Here is a 26,471-nt window from a genome sequence, read left to right as displayed (position 1 = left end):
CAATTAAATATTTACCACCATCCTCATTTTAATGACAAAATTTTCCATCATTTTCTTAATCATATATGTGTCAATTTGTGTCAAGTGTTTGACTTCTTCCCACACTTTGGGTTTTTCCAAACTGAACCTTGAACTGGATTCCATTCAATAACCAGACTTTATTTGCTGATGTTTTTTGTCCATTAGGTCTTTCCGTCTGGCGTCCTTGATTACATTTAGGTGAGTAGCCTCGTTTGACGCAGGCGAGTAGCGTGCACACGCTCAGTCAGCTACAACAATTTGTATTTGTTTCCATGTTTCTTTGTTACTTTAAACTTTATTTTATGGACTTAATGAGTTGATTATTTTGGGACTTTTTGGTTTGTTTTTTTTAGACTCCATCTTGCTTCCCTTCTTCTTTTTGAGTTTGTGACATTTTCTTCAGAAGTTTCGCCTCCCCTGAAGTTCTCCAGATAAAGAGGTATACAACACACTTTCAAAAACCACCATATTTGATAGAAATATGAATTTCCATAGCTCTCTTTTTGATATAGATAAATATACAGTGATATCAAAGCAGTACTGCAGTTTTCCGCTCTTTTGAGACGATCTCAGCATTCACACGCAATTTCTACTTATTGCTGCTATCCAACCAAAACATGTCACTGTCAGAGACAAACAGGTTTGAGTCACAGAATATGGAAATGACAGAAAGTGCAGGAGAGGCTGTTTTAACACAGATGACAGCAGTCCCCGTGAGACCATCCACTCTGAGAGCGAGTGAAGGCTCCATGAAGTCGTCAACTTGATGTAAATGGCTTTTTACACGCCGTGGCCTTGTAAAGCAAAGAGCGCGTTCTGGGCAATCATAAAGACGACAGCTATAAGGGCAATGGAGTGTATATCCACAAGTCTTCTTGCAGGATGTGCGCTCGGTGGCCTGAATCGCCTCAACGTGTCTCTCGGTGCCGTGACATCGAAACGAAAGTTACGTATATCTGAGACTATAAAATAGGTGAGTTATTAATAGGATCCGTTTATTGAAATTCAATGCAAACACACAGCAGACTTAACAGGCAGTCTATATTTATTGGATGTTAGCGGTGAGTCGCTGTGATTCTGACAGTTACTTAGCGAGGCCCCTGTGGGCTTCCTCCTTTTTTTTTTTATTATCCTTAGAAAAGTCATTATAGAAGTGGATTATACACGACAGCAGAATCTCATTCCCAAATGGCTCAGAAAGTGAAGGTTGAAACATTGGGATTAAAAACACCCCGAGCTAAAGCCCAGTTTAAAAATGAAAGATACATTTAGACTTTTTTTTTAATGCCCTGTGCGTGTGTTTGGCTCTCAGGCTTGCTGCTATCAATAAAGACTCATCTGCATTCATTTGCTTTGGATTTTGTAATCGTAGTAATAATCATTCATTAACGCTGACGGAATTATTACCCTTCTAAATTCACTCCATGACCGTCTAGTGAATATATTACATTATTCTCTCTTTGTTCTGGCTTTTTCTAATCGCAATTGTGTTGTCCTGTGTGGCAAGTAATGAAAGTGTCTGTCCATTCTTTCTCATGAATACACAAAAAATAAAAATCCCTCACTCGCCAGCAAACTCCCCTTCATATAAAAGAGGCTAATTAATTTTTTACGACTTCTAACACTTACTACAGGTGTTATCGCTAACAAATCTATGCATTGCGTCAAAAGCAATTAAAGGCTTTTGTTCCCCAGTCAGTTTAATTAGCTCAGTGACGACGGTGGTAGCGAGAAGACGGCGTCCTTTTTGCATCAAACTCCAAATGTCTTTGCCAATGTTGTATTTATGTCCCAAATGCCATTTTTTTTTCCCCCGATGTCAGCAATTTTCCAGTGCATTCCAAATGGATTTGAAAAAAAATCAAAAGTGGCTGGATATCTGTTACTTTTTTGTTGTCGGTCCCAAAAAAAAAAAAAAAACACCTCCCCCTTTGTGTCCTATGTGGGTGGCAACATCTATTTTAGTCCCTGTGCTAATGTTCTTGGAGCACTCCTGTTAAATGATGCAACCTGTCTTAAAAATTGAAAAGCGCACATTCAACGCTATGAAATTCATCTTGCGCTAAAACGCTTTCCTGAAATAGAAATCAGCCAGCACAATATTGCAATCAAACCATTTGAATCAGATGCGCTATTCAATCTGTTTATTATTTCAATCCAGGCTCCAGCTCTACATTCCACAAATGAAGTTATGCAAAATATTTTTTTGCATCAAAAAAATATTTGAAGATATGTTAATAAACGGCTGATTTTTATTAGTAGTCAGTTCAAGTTTAATGAGTGCTTCATGTTTTAATAGAAGTGTTTTTTTTTATTAATTAATTCAATTTAATTGATGCTGTTAATTAATTGTTTTCCTTCTTGTTGTGTTGTCTGTGTATAAACAGAATTATTTTGACAAAATTTGACTCTCTCAGCGACTTGGTTTGACCCGTTTCGTTCTGAATAATGCGTTTTTCAACCGAGGCCGAGAAAATGAATGTGTGTGTACTCACATTCAATCGTGTGAACAATGCAGAATGGACTATAAAGCTCAAGAAAGATAGATGATGCTCATACAGTATGTACGCTGACAGACAGCTGGCATAATTCCCATGAGGCGACAGATTTCCTTTCCTGCTGTTCCACAAAACCTCACCCATGAGGTCAACAACAATCTAAATTTCAATTAAATTGGAAACTGTGGCTGATGGAGACCGAATGAATGTTGATAGATCTTTGTCTGCGGGTTCGGGGCTCGGTGAGGAAAGAAAAAAAAAAAAGCATTCGGGCAATTATTTCATTATCATAAATCCCTCCGACTGCCAGCCAGGGTCGGCGCTCTGGCCGAGATTAGTCGCAAACGCAATTATTCTAACAATTAGAAAGCAGACAGCAAGCATCGTGGCCTGCGGGAGGATGAAGAAAATTTGAATGTCAACTTAAAGAGGGTTATTAAAATGCTGAAGGTGAAGAGAAGATTGAGATTGTTCTCAGGTGCTTCCATTTTTTTCCAATTTTTTTTCCCATGTGGTGCTAATATTATCTACTATTAGTGATGATGATAAAAATGGAGTAGTGTGATGTGGTGCCGCCATAGACCTACTTAAGAAAAATTAAAAGTGAAATATCTTTGCTTTGATCCAAACTATTGCGTTCATTTTCAGTTCGGTTTTGTGCGTGGTCGGACGGAAATCCCCGCCAATTAACTCGGGCGACATACGCACGCTTTGACGCGCCCCCATTAATGCTTTACTTCCCATTTAGTGACACAGTTAAGAAGCTATTAGAGCAGAGCTGCGAGATCCACTAAAGGCTTTTCAGGGACAACATAATTGCACATGTGAAGAGGTCATTCCCGCTAATTGACGCTAGCATGCAAGTGGATCCCAGTCGACACTTTCTCTGCTGGTACCCTTTCTCTAGTTGCTATTATGTCAGTGTGAGACGATGGAGACCATTTGTCTCTCAGCAAGGGAGGACATTGGATGACTTTCCCCCTGATGTGTTTTCAGCATGTATAATGGTAACTCTTATCATAAACATCTAAGCATCGAATATTTGGTACATTGGATGAGCTAATAGGATTCCAGGCATTCTTTCATTAGCGTATTTTCCGCACTATAAGGCGCACCGGATTATAAGGCGCACCTTCAATGAATGGGCCATTTTAAAACTTTGTCCGTATATAAGGCTCACCGGATTATAAGGCGCACCTTCAATGAATGGCCCATTTTAAAACTTTGTCCATATATAAGATATATATATTTGGCCTGTGGGCCGGACTTTGGACACGCATGCTATAGTGGCTCAATATTGGTCCATATACAAGGCACACCTGATTATAAGGCGGCTTTTGAGAAAATTGGAAGTTTTTAGGTGTGCCTTATAGTGCGGAAAATACGGTAGTCATTTTTCTCCTGTACTTCAACTAATAGACGATTTTTGAAGGAACATTCATCGATAAGATCTTCCAAGCCATAAAGTCCACATATATAAGGAGACAGTGTAAATATTTGCCTGGATCTTTGATATTGTTACTGATTCTAGAGGCTCCTCCTCTCAAGTTCTCCTGTTGCATTTTAATTAGCAGTCAAACTCCGAAGAAGCCAGCGTCAGGAAATAATCACTCGAAGGCTGATGCGGCAGGTCGGCAAGCAATCAACTGCTGACTTCCTGGCTGTCTGACAGAATTGACCTTCAGCGGAAGATCTCATTAGTAGAGTTTAGACGTGTGTTGTTGTTGATTGAATAGTGGAGAACAATTCAGAGTGTTGGAAAATAATCAACTGCTTACTTTGGGTTTTGGTTGGCAACAATTGCTTAGAATAACATTTTTCTCATCCTTTGTGTCTCGTAATGAATTTGCCAAAATAGTTTGCTTTCTGTCAAAAATGTGGACTCATTCCAGCATATAACTGGAAGCCATGCCTTCTCCTCCTCCTTTTCTTTTTTTTCTTAATGTTGCCATCAACCCACATTGAGGCCGTTGCCCGGGCTCATCACGCAAAGTGCCAGCGGCTGCAGCTGAATGCATCTCTGAATTTGCACTGCAAGCCAGGAGACGGGCCGGAGGACACATCTGCCATGACACTAATGCACTGACTCAGTGCTCAGGGCTTAACACTGCAGCCAGGACCAAACCCAAAGGGGCTTTGACACTTCAGGGATCCATTTTCCACCAAGCACCTCAACATCCGTGCTACATCGGTCTTCCGCCAAAATAACATTTCTTGATGTCATCGATAATGGCGTCTTTTGTTATACATGGGGGGGGGTTATTATGGAAACATACTGTCACTTGAGGGATTATAGGGGGGAAAAAAGCTATTAGAGACTACTGCGACTGTCATCCTAATAATGATGTATGACTAAGAGGCAGGTTGAAGATGTCCTTGTCTTTGTGTGAGGGTGTCAACTGCCCCCCTGAGTCGAATGGCGATAACACCTTTAATGGCTCAATCTCCATCACGTGCACAAGTGTGTGTGCCAAAATGCACCAGTTTAGTGCTTGTCAATACATATGCTTCAACTTGTTCATCTCATTATTTCCACATCTTTGATGTCAAGGCCAATTATAACACCTCTTTTTTTTTTTTTTGCCTCTTTCAGGTTTTATTGTCCAAAAGCTACATGGAAGGAATGATGTCATCAAATGGTGTCGCAAGTTCAAAGGTAAGGAAATATCTGTGTTATATAAAGTGAAGCTTCACAATGTATTGAATTATGAATATAATATATATGCAATATAATGTAACTATACGATATACTTTTTTTTTTTGGCCTAAATGCAACACCACATGCCCATCTAGCCGTGTCGTAAAATGAAGTCATCAAGGTACACATCATTATCACCTAATTCTAGTTTAATAGGATTACCGGTAATTGCACACGTAGCATCTCGGAGTTTATATTTCATTAAATGTAATTTCCATTTGATTAAGATGAGTTTATATTTGATGTGCAAATCAGAGCGGGCCTGTGCAAGGTTAAATTAAATAACGCACGATAGTTGTTGTAACTTTATTAGCTCTAATATAATGCGTATTTATCCTGTGATGCATCTTAAATTGTTGGTTAGACCGTGTCGGATAAAAAAAAAATAAAACTCAGAGGTGTGGATTTAAACTGACAGATTGATATTCAAATGATGTTTGCCTCTAAAGTCTCTATCAGTAGGGATGAATTATGAGAATAGATCTAATAAAGATTCTGGATTTGTGGGCGGGGCTAGAGTTAACATCTAATGGCCACTTCTGTAATGCAGTATTAAACTATTCATGATCACTATTTTCTCAAACGTTAATGCCCATAATGCATTAAGTTCCAAATCCAGGCCACCTTTAACTCCAGCCTATAATGAGTCGTTGGTTGCAGACTGGTGGGGAACAAGGGAACTCTGTGAAATGTGAGCGAAAGTCAATGGAACAGAATGAGTCCTATCGATCTCTGTTGAAATACACGCTGGGAGTGCAAACATGGCCAGTCAAAGTGACCCCATTTAACTAGAATGTGTAGAGGCCTATTTATTGAATGTTCCCTTTCCACGCACAAGCTTAAAGGAGCTTGGTTATTTTTATTTAAATGCCATCATCTGTAAATAGCATTGGAATGCGTGAAGGAAATAAAACAAATGTTAACATTATGCGTTATTACATATCCCACAATGACAAATTGACTTTTGTCGTGCTTGGGTAGTTTCATTTTCGCTCTATGTTGGTGTCATTGCAATTCTAGTGTGTTTACCCAGACATTTATTTTCACTGGACATTTCATCGGCTTTTTTACCGAGGCGTGCTCTTGTCTCCGCCGACTAAATTACAAGTAAAAATATCATGTCATCACTTCTTTCCAAATAGATCAAGATGGCTGTAAAGCAGATTTCCTAGAAGGAAAAAAAAATTGATTGGATTATATGTAAGAATTTTGATTGGATTGTCACACGAGCATAACACAGGTGGCTACGATAGGATGGTTTCTTTGTTTCTCTGGTTCCTCGCCCTGCCTTTGGGTCACGCTTGGCTGTCTTGGGTGACACATGCGTGCAGCTCTTTGGCAAAGCCCGCTGCTGCAATCTGAAGCGGCAGATCTGGTTACCTGAGGGGCCTCCCCTGAGCTCCGAGCCCATATCAAGGCACACACTTGAACAGAGGTGGGGAAGGTGGTCACATCTCAGACGTCTGGGAAGAATTGTGGAGACGGGGGGGTGGGTGTTTTACTTTGGATACAATCACTATAGAGGTAAGGCTTGTTCAAATAAAGAATGTCTTCGCTTCAGTAAGTCATAAAAAATGTATGGAGCAAAGAAAATCGGGCGAGCTGAGGTGAACGTTGGTTTAAGCTGAAGGAACGGCCTTGCTGAAGACCATAATGGCCGGAAATCAGCAGGTGTCCTCACTGCTCTGTCATTAATAAACAATGATGAGGTGATTCATGGGTGCAATTGAACTCAGGCTGGAATCAAGGTTTATGGAAGGGCGGGGGAACTCTGACGCACATTTGTAGCCATAGTGACCATCTCAGCGCACTTATTGAAGTAGCATGTAGCTTATTCATCTTCCCAAAGGTCTGCATAGAAAGCGAAATGTGGTAACCATATGCTTGATCCGGCCTCTGCCAGCCATCTTGTTTCCACCTCATCTCCCGTTTCCTCTTTTTCATTTATTTTGATTAAACCCACATTGCGCTCTTAACGTCGTCGAGTCTGCGCCATCTGCGCGAGACCGAGCCACCGGAGGGTCATCAGAAGATCCAGACAAGATCCATTAAAAAAAAAAAAAATGTTTCAGAAGAATTGGACTTCAAGCAAGCATGTAAGGAAAGGATTGAGCTGAACATAGTCGAGTGCTTTACCACCAAAACACCAGCTGGTGTGCATTTCATAGCTCATTTGTTCTTGAGGTGGGTCTCCTCATTTGGAATACATGGGAACCAACAAAAAATTGGTTTTGCTAAAAGAGACGTAAGAGAATTTGCATGAAAAGGAAGATTGATGGAAGTATATCCAGAGAGAGGCCCGTCTGGATCTCATTGCTCATGTCGTGGACAGAATGGGAGGCATCTCGTGGACATGTATGTAATGTTGTGGAACAAACTCCTTGGAGCTACGGAGTAGCAGCCCGTTTCATCTGCTCAATCTTGCAGTCAAATGCTGACAAGCAGATGGATGAGGCAGCCATGGGCTTCGGGTAAACAATGGAAGTTGATAAGTCCAAGTCAAAGATAAGGAATAAGCTAACACCTTTTGGAAAAAAAAAAAAAGAAGCCTTCCATCTGTGTTCAAAAAGCCTCACAAAAAAATCTGAGCTGCCTTGGGGAATGTTGAGGGATTCAGCAAAAAGCAGGAAAGAATGGAAAACTATTAAATACGGTTTGGGGGTGAGGACAGTTTGATAGCACACCTTTCAGAATGTTAGAACAGCATATAAAAATGAACATTCATTTCTCCTGCAGGAGCAATCCTTCTCCATTTTATTCATTGGCCAGATGTGAAAGGATGCTCGCCGACATTGTACAAAAGAACCAGCCGGGATGTGCATTACACTTAATGGAGAGCAGATATGATTCAGAATTGTAGAAAAGAACAAGGACAAGTAACACGAATATGCTGTCTTGTTTATAAGCAGTATTCTTTTTTTGGTAGAATAAAACGAAAAGGAAATAATGTAGTTATTAATGCAAAGATGTAATAAGCTGCTCTTTTCCGGATGAAAGGAGTAAATACTCCATTGTCAAGTTAACTCAAGTAATACGAAGCAAACATTTGCATTGGCTCGTTTTATTATTATTTTTTTTTTAACTTCCATTAAGGCATGAATGAATGTTGACACACTCTGATTCATTCATTTGCATTTAGATGCAGCCGAGTCAGAACGACTCTAACAAGTGAGGAATTATTTGATTTTCCTACTCAGGGTTCTTTCAGCTTTGATCATTCATTCTGAGACAATGTTATCCTTAACAAAAATTTCCAAGTTCACACATAGTTCATGTCATTGGCTTTGTTCAAAGCAGCTGCATGATTTTTTTTTTCATACAATTATCCTCTGCCAAATTGTCAGATTAAATTATGGTGCATATTAAGTTCAAGGGCCAGATGCATAAATTGTTTTGGTGGGAACTCAAATGAGCACAAAATATGGATTGATGGATTGATCAACAAAATGTCACATGTTTAAAATAGCATCATGAAGTATGATTTGATGTACTTTGTGTCTGAATCTGGACCATCTTTTGGTGGATGAAGCCATCTGGGCCATCCAAGAGTAGAAGTGGGTCAGGGATATTATTTGGACCCATTCTTTCCTGAAGTGCTTAAAAGGTTCATGAGGTCCAAGTTAAGACAGCCTAATATGATTTCCCCGCTTGCTAATTATATCATGAATAATTTGACACACTGGCAACTACGCGCATGCACTAGGTGGAGAAGATAATGGAAGTGGGAAAAGAAGAAGTTGGAGGAAAAAAAAAAAGACAGATGATTCTTTGAGACGGAGCTGACAAGGTTAGTGATGTTCCAGCAGGCTAAAAGGGGCCATAAAAAGATGGGCCATTTTCTCAACTGTAGATGGTAATAAGACAAGTTAATGCATAGCTTTCAAATGAAACCTTTATGACTTTCAAGTCGTTGGAGCCCTTGGCGACAACTTCTTTCTGCTCGTCACTTCGATTGAAATTAGCCGGAAAAGGCGCCTTTTCAGTCGTGCAATTTGGAAATAGTGTTTGCGCTTTTTTTTTTTAAACTAAATGGCTCTCCATGCAAGTCAACAAAAGCATCAGTAGAGTCAATTTGTTTGCTTTCTGTTTTGCTCGCAAACAAGTCGGGCGACTAATTAGTCTGAAAGGAGCGTATCCAAGAAGACACGACGTTGTTGTCGTCCCCTTTGGGGTGCTTTTGACATGCTTGCCGACACAGTGCAATTTGTTTGCCATTCAGTAAATTGCGTCACTGAATCCTCGTGTTTTCTTCCTTGCCGCCACCAACATGTGGCTTCTTTTTTCCCCTCCTTCCCATCCCTTGGATGATTAATGGGAACTGTCTGCAAAAATCCCTTCTTAAACCGTTGCAGAGTGACATTCAATTGGTTTGAAGTTCAAAGAGACAACTAAGTCAAGTAGCTGACAGTTTGGAGTTTTATTTCCAAGTGGCGACATTTTCAGCTGACTTTAAAAAAAAACTTTTGGTCCAGTCCAATACATTTGTCTAAATAAAGAACATAAAATAAAATAAAATAAAATAATTAATTAAATAAATAAATACATTTTGTTGTTTATTTTAGTGGTAGTACAACAGATTGATTGTCCCGAGAGATTTTATTACCAAAAGATATCCTGGTTTCTTGCGTGAGTCCAATGTCTTTGTCCATGAAATTTGGCAGCTAAGTGACAGATAAATGAAGCGAGCAAGAGGTAGATGACACAGAGGGGCTATGAAACTGTGAAGTTCGAAATGGCGATGCGTCGCAGGAAGCTGACAGCCCCGCCGCCGAAGGACAGGCCATTGTGGGAATGAGAAGCAATATCGTGCTGGCGAGCGGAGCAGAGCGCATCAGTGACACGCGGGTAAAGAGATATGTGGACAAAGGAATGCGTGCACCAAGAGGAGGCAGGCAGGCAGGCCTATTGGAGCGGATTAACGTAGACTGAGGAGATGTTGTCATGTGTCTGAGGAGCAGTGACTCAAAGGCTTTTGAGGATGTTCACAGATTGCAGCCACCCTTATTCCAGATGAAGAAAGTATTTCCATCAATCTCACACATACCTGGCAGGTGCTACCCCTTCGTCTGACAAATGAATCATCGGGATGACTTTGGGATGGATGAGGAACAGCTCCCGTATGTTGGGCCCGTTGGGAACTTGAGGAACCAAGACTTATTTCCCTAAACTAAGAGAAGGCACGGACGGACTAAATGAGATTGGGGACATTTATCTGTGGGGAGGAGAGACGAGTCCAGATACGAGCGTGCGTGTGCAGTTCATATCCTTATCACGACCTATTTCTCCTTATGTTACCTGGTATCATCAAAGCTTCTTATCTCCAATGTGCGAGGCGGTGAGGAAGGCCAGGTCAGCTATACGGAGGGAGATTACCTTTACGTTTGCACCAAAAGCAGCAGAACAAAGGAGCAGACAATGTTCCTGCAGATGTTCCAGAAATGAAAAAAAAAAAAGGAAATCTGTGAAATTGGATGACACACATATTTGAACTCTTTAAAGTTATATTAGATTTGGGTAAGACTATGATAATCATGATTCAAAATAATAATTAAAAAAATCTGAATCATAATAATGAAATAAAAGTAAAATATTAATCAAAATAATAAAATAGAATAATTAAAAATAATTTAAAAATAATAATAATAGAATTGGAACAGCACTGAGCAGCTTCATTCCCATTTTATTTTTTTGTACAGCTGTTACCCAAAAACTTGCTCACGATGGGTCACAGCGGATTTTAGAACAGCAGCTGTTGACAACAGCTGTATCTTAAGTGTCCATCCCAAACACCCTGCAGCCGTCAGTGACAATGACTCGCCATGATAGAAATAATATGATTCGAGTCTGTTCGAGCGAGGTAAAGGCTGAGAGAAGGAAACACACCCAGATTTGAAATTTTCATCTCCCTTCAATACTTAATGGATGACGTTGCATTGGAAAACCCCTTCAACTCTCCAAACAATAAAACTTACCTAGTGTTCATGACATGAACTTTCCAACTCTAACACAGTCCGTTCGGTTTTGGCGACATTGCAGCCACGCTGGAAATGAAATCATCCGCGTTAGGCCGCGACTCACGTCTGGTTATGCTCAGAATCTTCCAGCCATATGGAAGGGATCACACATCTTCAGCTTGTCCATTTGTACTTTTTTTCATTTCACTTTATACTCCCCCGGTAATTAATCTTGCATCGAAAATGTACTTACTTGGCTCCGGCAATCTTTTTTTTTTTCTATTTACACGATGTTGCGATAACATTGACCCTTTACGCAAGAACACAAATGGTCTGCGTGCGTGTGGGAGTGAATGAGCGAGGAAACGAAACCATTTTTCAAAACAACATCATGGAACAGCCGGAGTCGATCATTTAGCAACGTGCGTGAAGTGAGACATCAGATGTAATTATGAAATTTATATCTATTTAAGAAGATAGGAAATGACATTAAAAAAAAAAAGGACATTGGCAACTTGAGCGCAGACCTTCACCAAGGTTGAATTCTTATCTATCGCGCTTATCCCGATTAGAGTCACCGAAAGCTCCAGCCAATTCCATCTGACTTTGAGAGCGCCGTTTTGCAACGAAGGTTGAATTTTAACAAAAGCGTATTTGTGTTAAAAAATGACAGGACTGTAGTCATTTGTAATTCTGGGTCAAAGCCGGAGCATGATGAATGGACGTCGGTGCTCGGGAGGTTGCGCTTCATTAGCGTGGATGACAAACACGGGCTAAGCTCAGTTCTATTTATCCTTTCAAGTATAGACGATAGGAAACAACGTAACATCCTTTATCCGCCCCGACAATCACTACTATACGTTGTGTTGACTCGTCAGGTCCCCGAACGTTGGCCGGTCAGCATCCAGATGATGGATTACCTTAAAGGCCGGGAAATTGAGACGCTCTCGTATTTCCTTCCATACGCTATGTTTATTATTGCACACTGTGCGCACTCATCTGTCAGCGGATGGGCCTCGGGCTGGGTTACAGAATGGCGTTGGCGCTGGCAAGCTAATTTGCCTTGTAAAAGGAAAAGCAATGATGTTATTTTCACCTTGCTTTAAAATGGGAATCAAAGATTAGGATTATTTTTGTTTTCTTGACCAAAGTCAAAAGAACACATTGCTGTTGAAAGAAAAGATTTGCATTGAGATGAATGGCTTTCATGTGACGAGTCGCAGCTACGTTTCGTTCGTATCTGCCTTTCATCTACCATCTATGCTGATAGGACCATTTCCTACCTCTGCATCAAAATGATGACTAGCGTCGTAATTACTGGATCTTATCTGGAGGGAAAGCACTATGAAAAGTGAACCCAACTCCCTCACGTTGGATGTAGTCTCATATAAAGATAAGGGAGACATGCTTTCTTATTACATTTGGAGATTATTAAAGGGTGCTGCTGGGGGCGGGGCTAATCATCGCATATTTTCCCAAATTAAAGAACGTGCCTGACACGCTCACCTTTGCCATCTTTACGCGCAGACATGGAAAGTGGACAACCGGCTGCTGGAGAAATCATAAATCGATGATGGCGACGTTACCTTGGTCACGTAGTTCTGAAAACAATAGGAAACAAATAAGCAATCATGGAGCCAATTGAAGACAGCCCACGGAGCCGCAACGATCGTCTGTGGAAATAAACCGAGGGATCAATGCGGATTATGTTTATGAATACAAACGGCCGCGCCGCTGCAGCGGCTTCATATTGGGAACGTTGCATGCATGCTGTGGGCTCATTACATGCACAAATAAGTGCAAACACAATAATGACTGACAGGGGGGCACTTGAATATATAATTCTATAGGAATGGAACAGGACTGTTTTTTTTGGGTTTTTACCACCACTGAGTCATTTAATGCCCTCAGGCAGGGCTGCCCCATACACCAAAGCTCAAGACGACTTAGTGGACTTATTTTGTATTCTATTTTATCCACTCAGCAATCCGTCCACTCCCATGGCCATGTGGGCCTCACAAGCTGTTCCGTGACAGCGGCACTGCGCCCACAAGTGAAAACAAAAAAGCCGAGCAATTGAGGAGTAGGTGAATGATGATGTAAGCGCTGGCGGGGGCGAAATTATTTGAAGAGAGCGTTTACTTAAGTTTTCTCCACCAAAGCTTGTATTATCATAATATTATTAGTGGTGCTACTTGAAAGGTCAGCGATTTAGCGCTAATAGGAAGTAAGATTCCTTGTGTAACCCAATTCTAAGGGCACTGAAAGGACAAAACGCCGTGATGTCATCGATCCTGAATTACTCCATAATATGTTAACACCATTTGTTAATCACTATCAATTATTGCAGAAATTATTTTAAATGCAGTGTGTTTGCAGATTTCAAACTAAGACCGCTCCTGATAATTAATGTTTGAATACAGGTCAAAGATCGCAGTGGTCGCGTATATATTTTTTGAGAACACACAGAAAGTTTTCTGCGTTTCATCACACTTAATCAGCGATGTTTCCGTGGGGGCGCCACACTGTCATCTCGTTAATTACCATGACATTTCCCAAGTGTAACATGACCTCACAGACTATTTACACCTGCTTTTTTGGCACTTACGCATTTCCCGTCCTTTTCGTCATCAGCGTTATCCTGATGATAAAAAAATAATCAGGCTAGCTAACATCAAGTTTCCGGACTGGCCTCCAAACCTATATTTAAATGATTCCCTCTTAATATTTAATTTTAGATTAATGACATTTTTAGAGAAATGGTTTCTTCAGACAGCTATAATAATTGAATATGATTAGTAATAATAAGGTCGACTACGCCATGGCCTCATCGTCATTTAAAGACTGTCAGCTGAGGTCACCACCAAACCCGTCAATGGCGAATAACTAATAATTATTTTCCCCAACTTATCAAAGAACTAAAAATTGTCCAGTAAGACTACATCTGCCAACTTTGACTCTTTATTGCGCATAACAAGCCCAATAGAGCTTTAGTGTGTCCATCTCATAAAGTGACCTGTTGCATTTGAGTAGAAGAAAGGAAAACGACAGCTGAGTATCCTCAGGCGATGCCAAATGCCAACAACACACAGGCTTGTGGAGGAAATTAATTCAGTCCCGGAGAGGATGTATCACATTACATCAATGTATCCACGCCAGACGGCTGTTGAACCGCTGATAGCTGACTGGGAACGATGCTACTGCAGCCACCACACAATACCGCGTTCCCCTGAAGGCATCGGCCTGCCGCCGAGGCACCGAGAGAAATGATGGAGATTGGCAAGTTACGTCTGGCGTCACGGGATTAAGGCAGCTCGGAGACATGGTGAATTGATCAGCTCTGTGATTACATAATATGAATTGATCGGACCCTATGGGGGCGGGTGGCTCACACAGTGTAAGCTTGCAATGGGTATTTCAAAAAAGAGTTATTATGAGGAAAATATAAATGGACATGATGACAGGATTCCGATAATACGGCCAACGTTCCGTTTCCTGTTACGTTTTCCATACGCAGTTGTCCTCAGAAGGACCCGGCGTTGGCTGGGTCCTTCTAAGGTAGTTTATTTTGTGCCGGTAGGGGACATCCCGAGGTCAAACGTGCCATTAAACACACACAACACACACACACAGAGTACGTTTTCCCTTCATGGATGAAGAACCTGGATTGCTGCAAACAAATTAGAAAGCACCATTAAAATAGAGTTAGTGCCATCATTCACTCTGTGTGTGTGGGGGTGTGTGTTGTGTGTGTTTGCAGCAGTGGTGTCAGTCACCTGTCAGCCTCGGGTGCAGATAAGAACCAAAATCGACCTTCCCCTTGTCTGTTTGTTATCACACCTTCTGTTGGTCCATCGCTGGATCTCTGCAATTTCGTTTTTTTCAATCCCCTTCTCTGTTTCCTTGCACAAAAGACGTAGTGACCTTTTGTCACACTTTTATCGTTTTTTATTCTTACTATATTTTAATTGGACTTATTTGTATTTCATGCACTAATATGATTGGCTTCCCATATAATTCATTTTACTATTGAATAGCTCATTTAAAATGATCCGTAAAACTATGATACAATATTTGAAATAAAATAACTCATTTCAATGTCATTTTGGCTTTAAGACTGGGCTGCCCCCCTCCAGTCACATCCACAGTGGAGACGAGCAAGGAGTGAGTCATAATGCAGCTACTTTGTGACTAAACATCATTACCGGGGGATTTAATAACACGACCTTCATCAAATACATAAAACTTTACTCTTTTCTTTTCATCCATCACGCGAATCAGGCATCTTTTCTTGTTCGAAAAACAACCTATTATTTGTATGCCATTATTCTCAAACTAGTCCTACATTACATCCCGTGTCTACATAACTGGATCCAATCCAAATATGAAAAAGATTCATTCTGCATACAACCCAAATCCCGACATAAGCACGCAAAACATTTTTCTGTTAGCTTTGCATCCCTGAAGCTAAAACTGCTGGACACACAGAAACAACCGCCCACTCCATGCATTCAAATGGCTTTGGTAAATAAAATGAATAATAGATGGCAAGTGTATGAGTTTGGAGCTGCAAAAATTCAATTTTTCTGGCTCGGTGAGGTTCTTGCATTTCGATGTCCGGTATGTAGAAATGCGTGTGAGCTGTAATGATAATGATTAGTTTGCCTATGTGGCGTGCCTGCTTGCTGAATAGGTCAGACACATCCGTCATGGAAAAGCTCCACCATGAGAGATTCTTAGTGATATATTTATTTATTTATTTTTAGGGGGAGGGTAAAAGTCAAAGAGCCGGAATGTACTTAACTGACCTGTAAACATCACAAAGAATAGCAAGTAAAAAGCTAGTGCAGGTATAGTCAGACTTGTCTGACTTGGTTGATTCTTGTATGTTTGTTTTTTTTCTTCTCAGATTTGCTTGGTGCTCTGTAAATTTGTAGTCTGTAAAGCCGCAGCCACTGCAGAGCCTTGACAAAATCGGCTTTTAACTGCAATGTTTCATACAAACACTTGGAAAGCATACAATCTTTGTCATTTGCTTTCCCCCCCCCCCCCCCTCGTGATAATACTCATAATGAATTCCACTAATCCGAGCGTATATTTGTTATTATTATCTGGTGGAAAAGTTTATCTCTGTGTGAAAAGAAAGGACTTAAATTATTCTGCTGCGTCAAGGATTTTTGGGTGCATGGTCTCAAACACACACACACATGCACACTGAGGAGCTGAGCTAACAGAAAAGAGAATGTTGGAAGCAGTGGGGCAGATTAATTTTGAGGGGGGGTGCAGGGAGTGCATGCATCTCTGTGCATGTGTGTGTTTAGAAAAGGAGGACCAACCGTAATGGAAGGACACGGAGATAGTCAGTTCTGCCTGATGAGGTCAATTCAAGCTCAGTAGTGAACAGTCCGATGTCTGTGGATGATAAAACAAAAAATATGTCCAAAAAAAAAATTGGATGTCCCCAATGGCTGTGTAGGTGTGGCTAATGTTTTGCCAAATGATGATCAGTCGTGATGCTGCTTCCACCTCCACACATCCTGCTCTTCAAGCATGTTCACATTAAAAAAAAAAATGAAGAAGTGACTCTGGCCGTTGAGTTTCATTTGAAGCATAACAGAGGCTATGATGTCTAAAAACAACAATCCTGTTCTTGATGAATGAACAGATGATAGACCCCCCCGCCCCGGCCCCCCTCCCTCCCACACACCACTGCCCCTTAAATCTATTCTCGCTGATGCACAGTTGAGTGCAGTTATCTGGCGGAAAGTTGGGGGCAAGGGGTTATACTTGGTGGGCTTTAGAAAAAATGGAATTAGACCAAAAAAAAGTGTCACTGAACGTTATTGTGTGATAACAGCACAGAAAGGCCTTTCAACCATGGACACTTTTATTACAACAATAATAGCCTCAACCTTTTTTTTTTCTTCCCCTCCCATTCTGTTATTGCCATCACAACATTTTTCTTCTGAAATACTTTTGATTTGACAACAGGCACAAAAATACAAATCACAAACTTTATCTCACATATGTACCGTATTTTCCGCACTATAAGGCGCACCGGATTGTAAATGAATGGCCCATTTTAAAACGTTGTCCATATATAAGTCCATATATTTGGACACGCCTGCTGCAGTGGATCAATATTGGTCCAAATATAAGGCGCACCGGATTATAATGTGCACTGTCGGCTTTTGAGAAAATTGGTGCACCTTACAGTGCGGAAAATACGGTATCCAAAATGTCCCATTCATTCAGTCAAAGGTCACTACTGGAGAAAATGGCTTTCGCTAAAATCTAAATTCCACCGCTGTAAGTATATGTCCAAAGTTGCTTCCTGGCTGTGTCTTTAGGGAATTGTGTTGGAATGAAAGTCCTACTGAAACCATTTGGCGCTTTATCAGCACAAGCCAATCACTGAGGCCTCAGTGGAGCGGGAAGGGCCATCCATCACGGACAGCTGAGCGTGGCCCACGACGCCTCTGTCACCACATAATGCATTGTGTGGACTAAAGGGAGGCAAACGTTTCAAGGGGAGCGCCAATGTCCTCCACAGGCCTTAAATGATTTAAGTCTGATGTTGTCTTTTACTGACACTTTGACGTTTTGTACAGCACAACAAGGGCAGAGACGTAATCGAGTGGAAACACCACAGAAACTTTTGGATATTTGTCTTAGAAGTGGTCAAGTAAAATCAAATTTGGGACAAGTCAATAGTTTAAATCCTGAAAAAAAAAATCTTTAAAATAATTATAATTTTCTTTATGTAGCCAGCCTGGAGAGGTCCTTAAAAATCAACAACAAAACCCATTCAGCAATGCTTATTTCTACAAGCTCCTGTTTCTCAATTATTATTTTAAACCGGGTTTTTCAAAAAGTGAACTCGGATGCACCGTGTAATTTTTAATCCTCCGGGGAGCTCTCAGTCTCGTTTGTGTTTCATTAGCAGACTGGAGGAACTCCATCGGCAATTGTGGAGTGAGGACTTCATGCATTTGTAATGAATAAGCTACAAACTCCTTTGGCCTTCTGCAAAGTCCTCAAATGACTCGCTAACCCAGAAAGCCAAAATAGTTCATACAGTAAATAATATATTGTACACACTATGTCTAGCGTGACTGTAAGATGGGAAGGATTTCCACTTGTCCTTCCTGAGGATGTGAGAGAGGAAAAGGTTTGATGATCATGAAGACTTTTTTTTTTTTAAGTGAGAAATAACATCTCATTATTTGAGGGAATTCTGTCATGACTTTCCACTCAGGTTGGAATTCAGGTCATGTAAATATGCTGCAGCTCCTTAGTTTGTTTCATCAATCAAGAAGACAGATGATTAAATCACTTTCACATGACATAAGGTGTCAGACCCACCCGGATTTCTGGCAACTCCTCTTTGTATATTTACCAAACACTCCAATAAGCTTAAGCCAAGTAGCGCTCGGGTTTCTGGGAAAACCCTGGAAAGTTTATTGAGGAAAACTGAAACTCTGCAGGGAGTTGTGTTTTCTATTCTAATTTAGAGCCAATCGTTTTAGTTATGACAGTTTAGTCGGCTGTCATCCAGTGCATGACACATTTAAATGCTAATAATCTAAATTGATCCAAGTCACACAAAGTTGAATATCCTCAGATTTGTCCATCTGGCTTTTCATCCCAGTCAAATTCTCCCATGCCTCGAGACTCGCAGAGTATCGATCACGGCGTCTCGTTCGCTAGACAAACACAGACAAGAAGCCGGAATAGCTAGAGTATCACATTTTCAAATCCACTTTAACATGATGCTGTCTATCGACTCCTTCCAGTAGCGGCTGCTGATAAATACATTGATGCTTCGACAAGTGTAAAATCATAAAACAGTGCTCGCGAAGAATAAATCAGTTTTTCCACCAAGCGTCCCAGTAGGACTATACAAAGTATGCAATTCCTGTTTGGCGCTTTTACGGAAACAAAGCACAGGAAATGTGCATGTGAATTTCTCTGAAAGTGAAAAGCTAATAAGTGGAAAAGACTGCTAAATAAGGTCAGTGGTGATTTCAACGCCTGTTAATCATTAAAATGTGTTTTTAGCATTTCACCACAAGACAGCATACCTGGCATAATTAAATGGTGTCCTATATTCTACACCAATAATACACATGATGGAATAGCCTAGATATGAAGATTTCTTGAGTTTTTATTCAGAGCAGAAGCAGCCTGAGGCCAGAATGCAAGGAAGATATGATCAATGTCTCCATCTGTTGAGGGTTGCGCAAGATGAGATGAAGGACACACCTTCTGTTGACCTTCACACTCTTGTTCACACACCGGCAGCCATGCGTTCATATGCGCTGATGGAAAAGTTTATTCTCTGGATTTTTTTCCCCCACCTGCTGTATTTTTATCGGGCATAGCTTTTTTGGAATTTGAGTTTGGGTTATTTCTTCAGAGCCAAGATCATTAAAGATCCATCTCATCGTAGCGGTCTGTGCCAGTGCAGCTAATTCCCGAATTATATTGAGCCAGCCCGTAATAGTTTCCAAAAACAGTTTGACCTTTGTCAGACGGAACTTGTCGTAATGAGGTGACCTGCCGACAAATGGCGGCTGGCGGGCTTGAACGTGTGACATATTCCATTGCTAACTCTGACGTGTTATTTTATACCTCGAGACGGGGAATATGCCAAGAGGAGTAAAGTGATGTGTACTATCGGTAACCTAACCTGAGCTTGGAGTAGCCAATGTTGTGACAGTAGCAAGCATGCCACTGTCACTTTTAATAGGCAGGGCTCATTCAGATATGTTCATGCACCAGCCGGCATGTCATGAATCCCCATGATACACCTCAACACAAAATAGACTCACACAAATAGACACCATGAAGCACACACACACCAGCAGCACGTACAGGCGATAGAAAAACAAAAAATTAACAACGTCAGCCACTTCGGAGACTGACAATAATTTGAGTCAAGTTTGCATCAGATGTTTAAATGTTCAGAAGTCAAGCGAGCTTATTTTCGATTTCCACTTGCCAGAAGCAGAAAGTACATCTTAACATCTGGCTAATTGTAGGGGTAAGAATTCCATTATCTCTTGTGAATAAAGTACAGGAATAGAAAGGGAGAAGAGTTCTGAAGACATTTTCTGCCCCCATCTGGTGGCACAGATATATGCATGCACAAAAATAAAATATTTTAACTTAATTCAGATATTGTGGGTTACACTCTGAGTATAGTCAAGGAATCAAATCTCTGCATTTTCAGGCCCGATGCATGACAGTTAAGCCCTAATTAAATTAAACAGAGGAGAGAGGTCAGATCTTATGACCTACATATCTCCTTGCATCACTAGACAGCGGTAAGACGGCAAAAAAGTGCATCTGTATTCTTCTCACTCCTTTCACAATCCCATCCACTACGCCCGCGACAACTTAATGGTCCGTGAGGTACATCACGCCAAACCCACACAGCTCCAATCGTGTCCCAACAGCATCACAATGGCACTGTGTTAGTGTGCCAAATAGACAACACAAACCTAAAAAAAAAATTCAAGTCGCAGTCTCATGAAATATATTAGTCTCTAACTACAAGAGGACAATAAATACACACAACTGAGAGAATGAGTCAGAATCATCAAGCAACTCTGTAATAATTCATTTTTGCTTCGGGGGGGTAAGAACATAGAAAAAAAATCTGTTTATGCTAACATTAGTGCAGCAGTGACTAAGTGTCAGCAGTGACTAAGTGTGAAGAGCCTGACCAGATGGTGTTGTCTTTCTTCCTAACATGTATTTTATAATTCATACAGAGCAGTGATTAAACAGTCAAATATTATGTCTTCAATTTATTATTCGTTGTTTCTACGTTTGAGTTACTCCACTTTGTGTGCACACATTCTTTGAGTGGCCCGTGTGAGCTTTAGTGGTCACCCATAATCCTCTTGTATGAGATGGTGATGGGCTTAGATGTCACTTGTGCTGGTGACGGGGGCGACTCTCTCGCTGCAAGAGTATTAGTGATGCCAAAAGCGGCAGCAGCACGGCAACGGGAAAAAGAAGAAAGCGTCTCGGCAAAGATAAAGGCAGATGCGTCGATATGTTTGCTAAATTAAAGGGAGTTGTTGGTGGCCCAAAGCCACCAGCTAGCGGAGGAGCTCCTGACCCTGCTCCAGTTTCAGCACCGACTCCTGCTCCTCCTCCAGCTGCAGCTGCAAGCAAGGTAAAAAAAAAAAAAAAGGCTTAATGTTCTTTTAATTTTGCCAACTGAATGAAATCCAATACAAGAAACGCCTTGTGCATATTGAATATTTTTTATTGTTGCATTGTTGTGGTTTAGCTGCGTTTGCTATTCCACGTGTAGTTTGCAGTCATCATTCGGACAATTAATTCCAATATCAAATTCTACAAAGAGCCTTTTCATTCTGCCATACATATTTGATATATCTGTCATTTAAAATTGATCATCTAATTTTGTCTTGTAGGACAAAGAACCTCCTGCAAAGGAAAATGTGAACAAACCTCAGGGTAAGTCTTTTTTTATTTAAAATTAAGTTTGATTGTTTTCAATTTTGAAAATATATGTTTAAATATGATACAAATCATTTAAAAGGTCATGCAAAGTCATCATCGATTGGTCATATTTATATAAATGACTCCCCCAGCCTACTGCTTATAATATAAATGAATTCAATAATTCAATTCCAGATCCTGCGCCAGCTCCGCCTCCTGCCGCACCTCCAGTGAACCCCGATCAAATTGGAGCAGAGGGGTAAGAAATACAATTTTCACCCTTTTGAGTTGTACCGCAATCAACACATCTCATTCCAGCCCGTATTGATTTCTTCTCCAATATTTTATTTCCACATGGGAATATTATGCAGAACAATGTAGCCTATTTTACAACAGTGGCGATTCCACTCCTCTGTCCAATTGCACAAATCACTCCTCCCGTATTGATGACGAAACAAAACAGTATCAAATTAATCACTTACAGTGCAGTTAATTAATCAGATTCCCGGGCAAGATGACAGGGAGGGACATAGAGCGACCTTAGCGATGAGATCTCGATGCCCGGGGAGCAGCACGCGTATTACTGAGCGAATGAAGCCAAAGTAGATTAAAAGCTTTTCAGCTTTTGTGATTTAAGAAGCTCACCGTAGCCGCTTCTGGCCCAGCGATATAAACCAAATGGGTGACAGGTAAAGACAGATGTACTAGCTGATCCTTGCACTTTTAAACACTGAACGGACCTGTTGTTCAATTTTAATTAGATGACATGGATCGGGATGACCTCCTTGTTGTTGTAGCGTATTGAATGATTAAAAATGAATGAGTAGTTTGAAATCATTTCTCATTCCATTCAGAAAAGAGGAAGCCAGCCCTCCGCCAGTCGTCATCAATCGGTATTCAGATGAGCAGCTCCGCTCCATCGTGAAGCGTTTGAGGGAGAGACTTGAAATCTACAAGGAGAAAGTCACTGATCAATATGCTTCATCACCAGAGATCAGCCCCCCTGTCAGTGAGTAGATTTATTTTTAGTCAGCTTTTCTTCAGATGTCTCCAAAAAGTTATTCTGATGTATGCCATTTTATAAATTGATGGTTTCAGCGCCGCTATTGAGCAAGGGCCACTATGCTCAACTGGTGGAGGAGAGGAAAAGGCAAGCAGAGGAGGAGCGGATAAAAAAGGAGGAGGCGGAGAAGAAGAAGAAGGAAGAGCAGGAGAAGAAGAAGAAAGAGAATGAGCAAAAGAAGAAGGAAGAGGAGGAGAAAAAGCAATTGGAGGCAAAGGAGAAAGAAGACAAGAAAGACTTCAGGACTGTCTTGAAGGAGAAAATGTGGACTTGTGTGGATGTCTTTCTGAAGCCCTTCGAGGAGTGCATGGACCCGGTTCTAGGAAGCACCATTGATCCTTTTACAGGTGAACACAACTTTTGAGTCGAAAACAAAAAGCCAGACTTTTAATTACGTTCCTCCTCCGTAGATCGTCGCTACATTGCTTGGTTGAGCTTGGTGACTCTTGCCTTCAACTACAACGCCTGGTTCGTCACCGCCCGTCTCTGTTTCCCCTACCACACCGACTGGGCCATCCCTTACTGGTTGGCCATGGACCTGCTGGCTGACTTCATCTACCTGACGGACAGCATCATCTTCCAGTCCCGAAAACAGTTTGTCAAAGCGGGAGATATCATCGTAAGTTGGCAATTTACCACCCAGAAAAAAAAAAAAAACACCATGTTCTTGTTAGAATGAATTTCTTTTTTCCAGAAAGATGGAAAGCTGGCAAAGAAGAATTACAGAGAAACTGAGAGGTTTATGGTATGCTATTATTTTATTTTATTTTATTAGCATAAAAAAACTGATGTGTCCTCAATGATCTAAATAGGCCGACATCGTGTCAGTGTTGCCCTTTGACCTGCTCTACTTCCAGTTTGGTTTCAAATCCATCTTCAGAGCCAACCGTTTGTTGAAGGTGACTATTTCCATTTGAGTATTTTTGCCAATCAATCAAAGCTGTCGTTGACTTTTCAAAAATAATTCCCAGGTGGATACATTTTTCGAGTTCAGCGACCGCCTGGAAAGTATCATGGCAAAGGCTTACATCTGGAGGTACGTCAGAAGACTCAAGCGTGGATTGATGGATGCAACAAAAGCTACCTTCTTTACTTTAGAGTTATTCGCACCATCGGCTATCTCCTCTTCATACTCCACATCAACGCTTGCTTGTACTACGTAGCATCCGACTACCAGGGCATCGGTCAAACCAAGTGGGTCTACTCCGGACTGGGAAGTGCGTAAGTATTTCACAATTTCTAAATCAGATTGTTTTGATTGTTGGTCAGAGAAACAATTTGGAACATTTGTGCTTTAAAATAATAATTATTTTGTGCTTTCAAATGGTAATTAAGCCCCCCCCTCAAAAAAAAATTCTAAATGTAGGTTGTGTTTGCTGCTATGGCTGCAGTTACCTGTCCTGCTTCTTCTATGCGGAGAAATCCTTGCTGATGATCGCCGAGTTGCCTTTTCCTGACACCATGTTTGGAATGATGTTTCAGATGACAAATTACCTTTTTGGGGCATTGTTTATGTCCGTCATTCTTGGACAGGTAGATTATTTATTGGAATCTTTTGAATCTTTTTTTATTGGCATTCTGAAACACATGTCAGAAATGTTCCGGGACTGCCATCACAAAAGCCACATCCATACAATCCTGGAACTTTTCTGACAGGCCTTTTATTGTTATTTTTTAATCCCGACAAAGCCACTTGCCCAAATATGGTTGGGCCTGGTCCAAATCCCATGACACTTTTTTTCAAACTATTAAGTAGGGAGTCCAAACTACAGCAATGTGCATGATGTCATTCAAAGAACCAACCCACTTCTGGTCCACTATTGACTGTCAGGCCCTTTTACACCTTCTCCGCAGGTACCTGCGTTGTTACTACTACGCCGTCCGCAGTCTGATCAACATCGGGGGTCTAAATGAACCCCACACCGTCTTTGAGATAACGTTTCAGATGACAAACTTTTTCACGGGCGTCTTTGTGTTCTCCAGTCTGATCGGACAGGTAAAATAGAAACGCGTAGCGTGGACATCCAGTAGAAATGATCTCGTCCTGTCGTTGCCTCGTTATTGCACCTCATTAGAGTAGCGATAGACGAAGATGAATCAATTGTGACACTTGGTTAGTCCCATTATTTCCCTGACAGCTATCACTCAAATGTGGCTCAGTGGTTCCCGACTGCCGCAAAAAAAAAAAAAAAAATCAATCTAATTGTTCTCTTTGCTTTAGATGAGAGATGTTATTGGTGCAGCCACAGCAGGACAGACTTACTTCCGCTCATCCATGGACGGCACTGTGGCCTACATGGTCACTAACCACATCCCCTCCTTGGTCCAGAACCGTGTCCGCACTTGGTATACGTACACCTGGGATGCTCAGGGCATGCTGGGTCGGTGTGATGTCATTTTTTTTAATAAATTCCAAAAAGACTGACAAAAAAGTGATTCTAATTTTGCTCCTGATGCTTCAAGATGAGTCTGAGCTGCTGGATAAGATGCCTTTGGTGATGAGAACGGCCATCGCTGTGGACATCAATCTGACCACTTTCCAAAAGATTGATCTATTTAAGGTGGATTCAGTTTTTGTAAAACACATAATCGGTTATTTTTCTGACTTGCATATTTTCCCTCAGGGCTGTGACCAGCAGATGTTAGTGGACATGTTACTGAGACTCAAGTCGATCATCTATTTGCCTGGAGATTTTGTTGTCAAGAAAGTATGTTTGGGATATTTTTACAGATTGCTTTGCTCCACAGTTCGTTCTGTGTGATCTGATGGTCATCGTTTTGCAGGGGGACATCGGTAAAGAGATGTACATCATCAAGAGCGGAGCGGTGCAGGTAGTGGGAGGACCTGACAACAGTATTGTCTTTGTCACACTTAAGGCTGGCTGCGTCTTTGGAGAGATCAGGTCACACATCCTTTAGAAAATCTATAAAATCTATAATATTTATATTATTAATAATATTCATTTATTTATATTTTTTATATATGTATTTTTTTTCTTCAGATATATAACTTTATATGTATTGATTTATTCACACAGTCTGCTGCAGTCATCCAAAGATGGAGGCAACAGACGGACAGCGAATGTCAAAGCGTACGGCTTCGCTAATCTCTTTGTTTTAGAGAAAAAGGATTTGTTTGATATCCTGGTGCACTACCCGGAGTCTCAGAAAGTCCTGGCCCGAAAGGGAAGGTGAGACAAAAGCACGGTGTCCTTTTTACCATTGTATTTCTTGACCTTAAATATACATGTGAATAGGAAATTAATGAAAGCCAAGGGTCCAGCAGCAGCCAAAGCAGATGAGGAAAAGAAGAAAGGTCTGGCACTTTTTGGACCTAAGCCTCCCACACCCAAATTGCTGCGAGCCATGGGTGGTGGCTTGAACAAAAGAATGATGGACAAAATCAGGGTAAGGTCACTTCACAATTGATATCAATTCTATCTTGTGATCTTCACTTATTTAATCTAAACGTTTGTGTTCTTTTATTCCTAGGCTGCTGCTGCTGCCACTTGACCCATACTTCTATTGATTCATGTTTGTCAACTCCATTTTGGGAGTCTATTTTTTTATTTATTTCAAGTCTCTTATACACTGAGAGATAATTTCACTTTTTACTTTACTGTCAATGATTTACATGTACTTCAAAATATCCTGAGAACGGAGTCTTGTATGTATACATGTACTTCAATGTACTTGTGTTTATTCTGTCTCCATATTTTTTCTGACAAGTTGTTTTAGAAAGCTGACAGAGATGATCG

The 26,471-nt window shown here is 40.9% G+C and overlaps 1 protein-coding gene across 5 annotated transcripts; it reads left to right on the top strand.

Moving 5' to 3' along the window:
• Positions 1-233: 233 nt before the first annotated feature.
• LOC148380822 (cyclic nucleotide-gated channel beta-3-like) lies at positions 234-26,405 on the top strand. Of its 5 annotated transcripts, none has more exons than XM_088363218.1 (20): positions 234-460; positions 5,113-5,175; positions 21,256-21,360; positions 21,623-21,665; positions 21,846-21,909; positions 22,505-22,659; positions 22,749-23,060; positions 23,124-23,332; positions 23,408-23,458; positions 23,526-23,612; positions 23,685-23,749; positions 23,812-23,934; positions 24,568-24,709; positions 24,935-25,094; positions 25,177-25,274; positions 25,338-25,421; positions 25,498-25,616; positions 25,752-25,904; positions 25,971-26,121; positions 26,206-26,405. In XM_088363218.1, exons 2-20 carry the CDS (start codon positions 5,134-5,136, stop codon positions 26,224-26,226), a joined length of 2,184 nt encoding a protein of 727 aa, XP_088219344.1. In that variant the 5' UTR covers positions 234-460; positions 5,113-5,133; the 3' UTR covers positions 26,227-26,405. The 5 variants fall into 5 exon arrangements, with proteins under 5 accessions (XP_088219344.1, XP_088219343.1, XP_088219347.1 ...); XM_088363217.1 differs by lacking the exon at positions 24,568-24,709 and adding an exon at positions 24,105-24,246; XM_088363221.1 differs by lacking the exons at positions 21,256-21,360; positions 24,568-24,709 and adding an exon at positions 24,105-24,246 and having other exon boundaries at positions 235-460.
• The last annotated feature ends 66 nt before the right edge of the window (positions 26,406-26,471 follow it).

This window comes from Syngnathus floridae, chromosome 20 (genome assembly GCF_059516105.1).
Source record: "Syngnathus floridae isolate MCC-2025c chromosome 20, RoL_Sflo_1.0, whole genome shotgun sequence".
Classification (NCBI taxonomy): Eukaryota; Metazoa; Chordata; class Actinopteri; order Syngnathiformes; family Syngnathidae; genus Syngnathus; species Syngnathus floridae.
This window is presented reverse-complemented; position numbering and strand designations above follow the sequence as displayed.

Excerpts from the sequence above, each read along its gene's own strand:
- LOC148380822 (XM_088363218.1), top strand. The coding sequence starts at position 5,134 with ATGGAAGGAATGATGTCATCAAATGGTGTCGCAAGTTCAAAG. Across the intron at positions 23,333-23,407 it reads TCAAAGCGGGAGATATCATC|AAAGATGGAAAGCTGGCAAA; the intron begins GTAAGTTGGCAA and ends TCTTTTTTCCAG. Across the intron at positions 24,710-24,934 it reads TCTCCAGTCTGATCGGACAG|ATGAGAGATGTTATTGGTGC; the intron begins GTAAAATAGAAA and ends TCTTTGCTTTAG.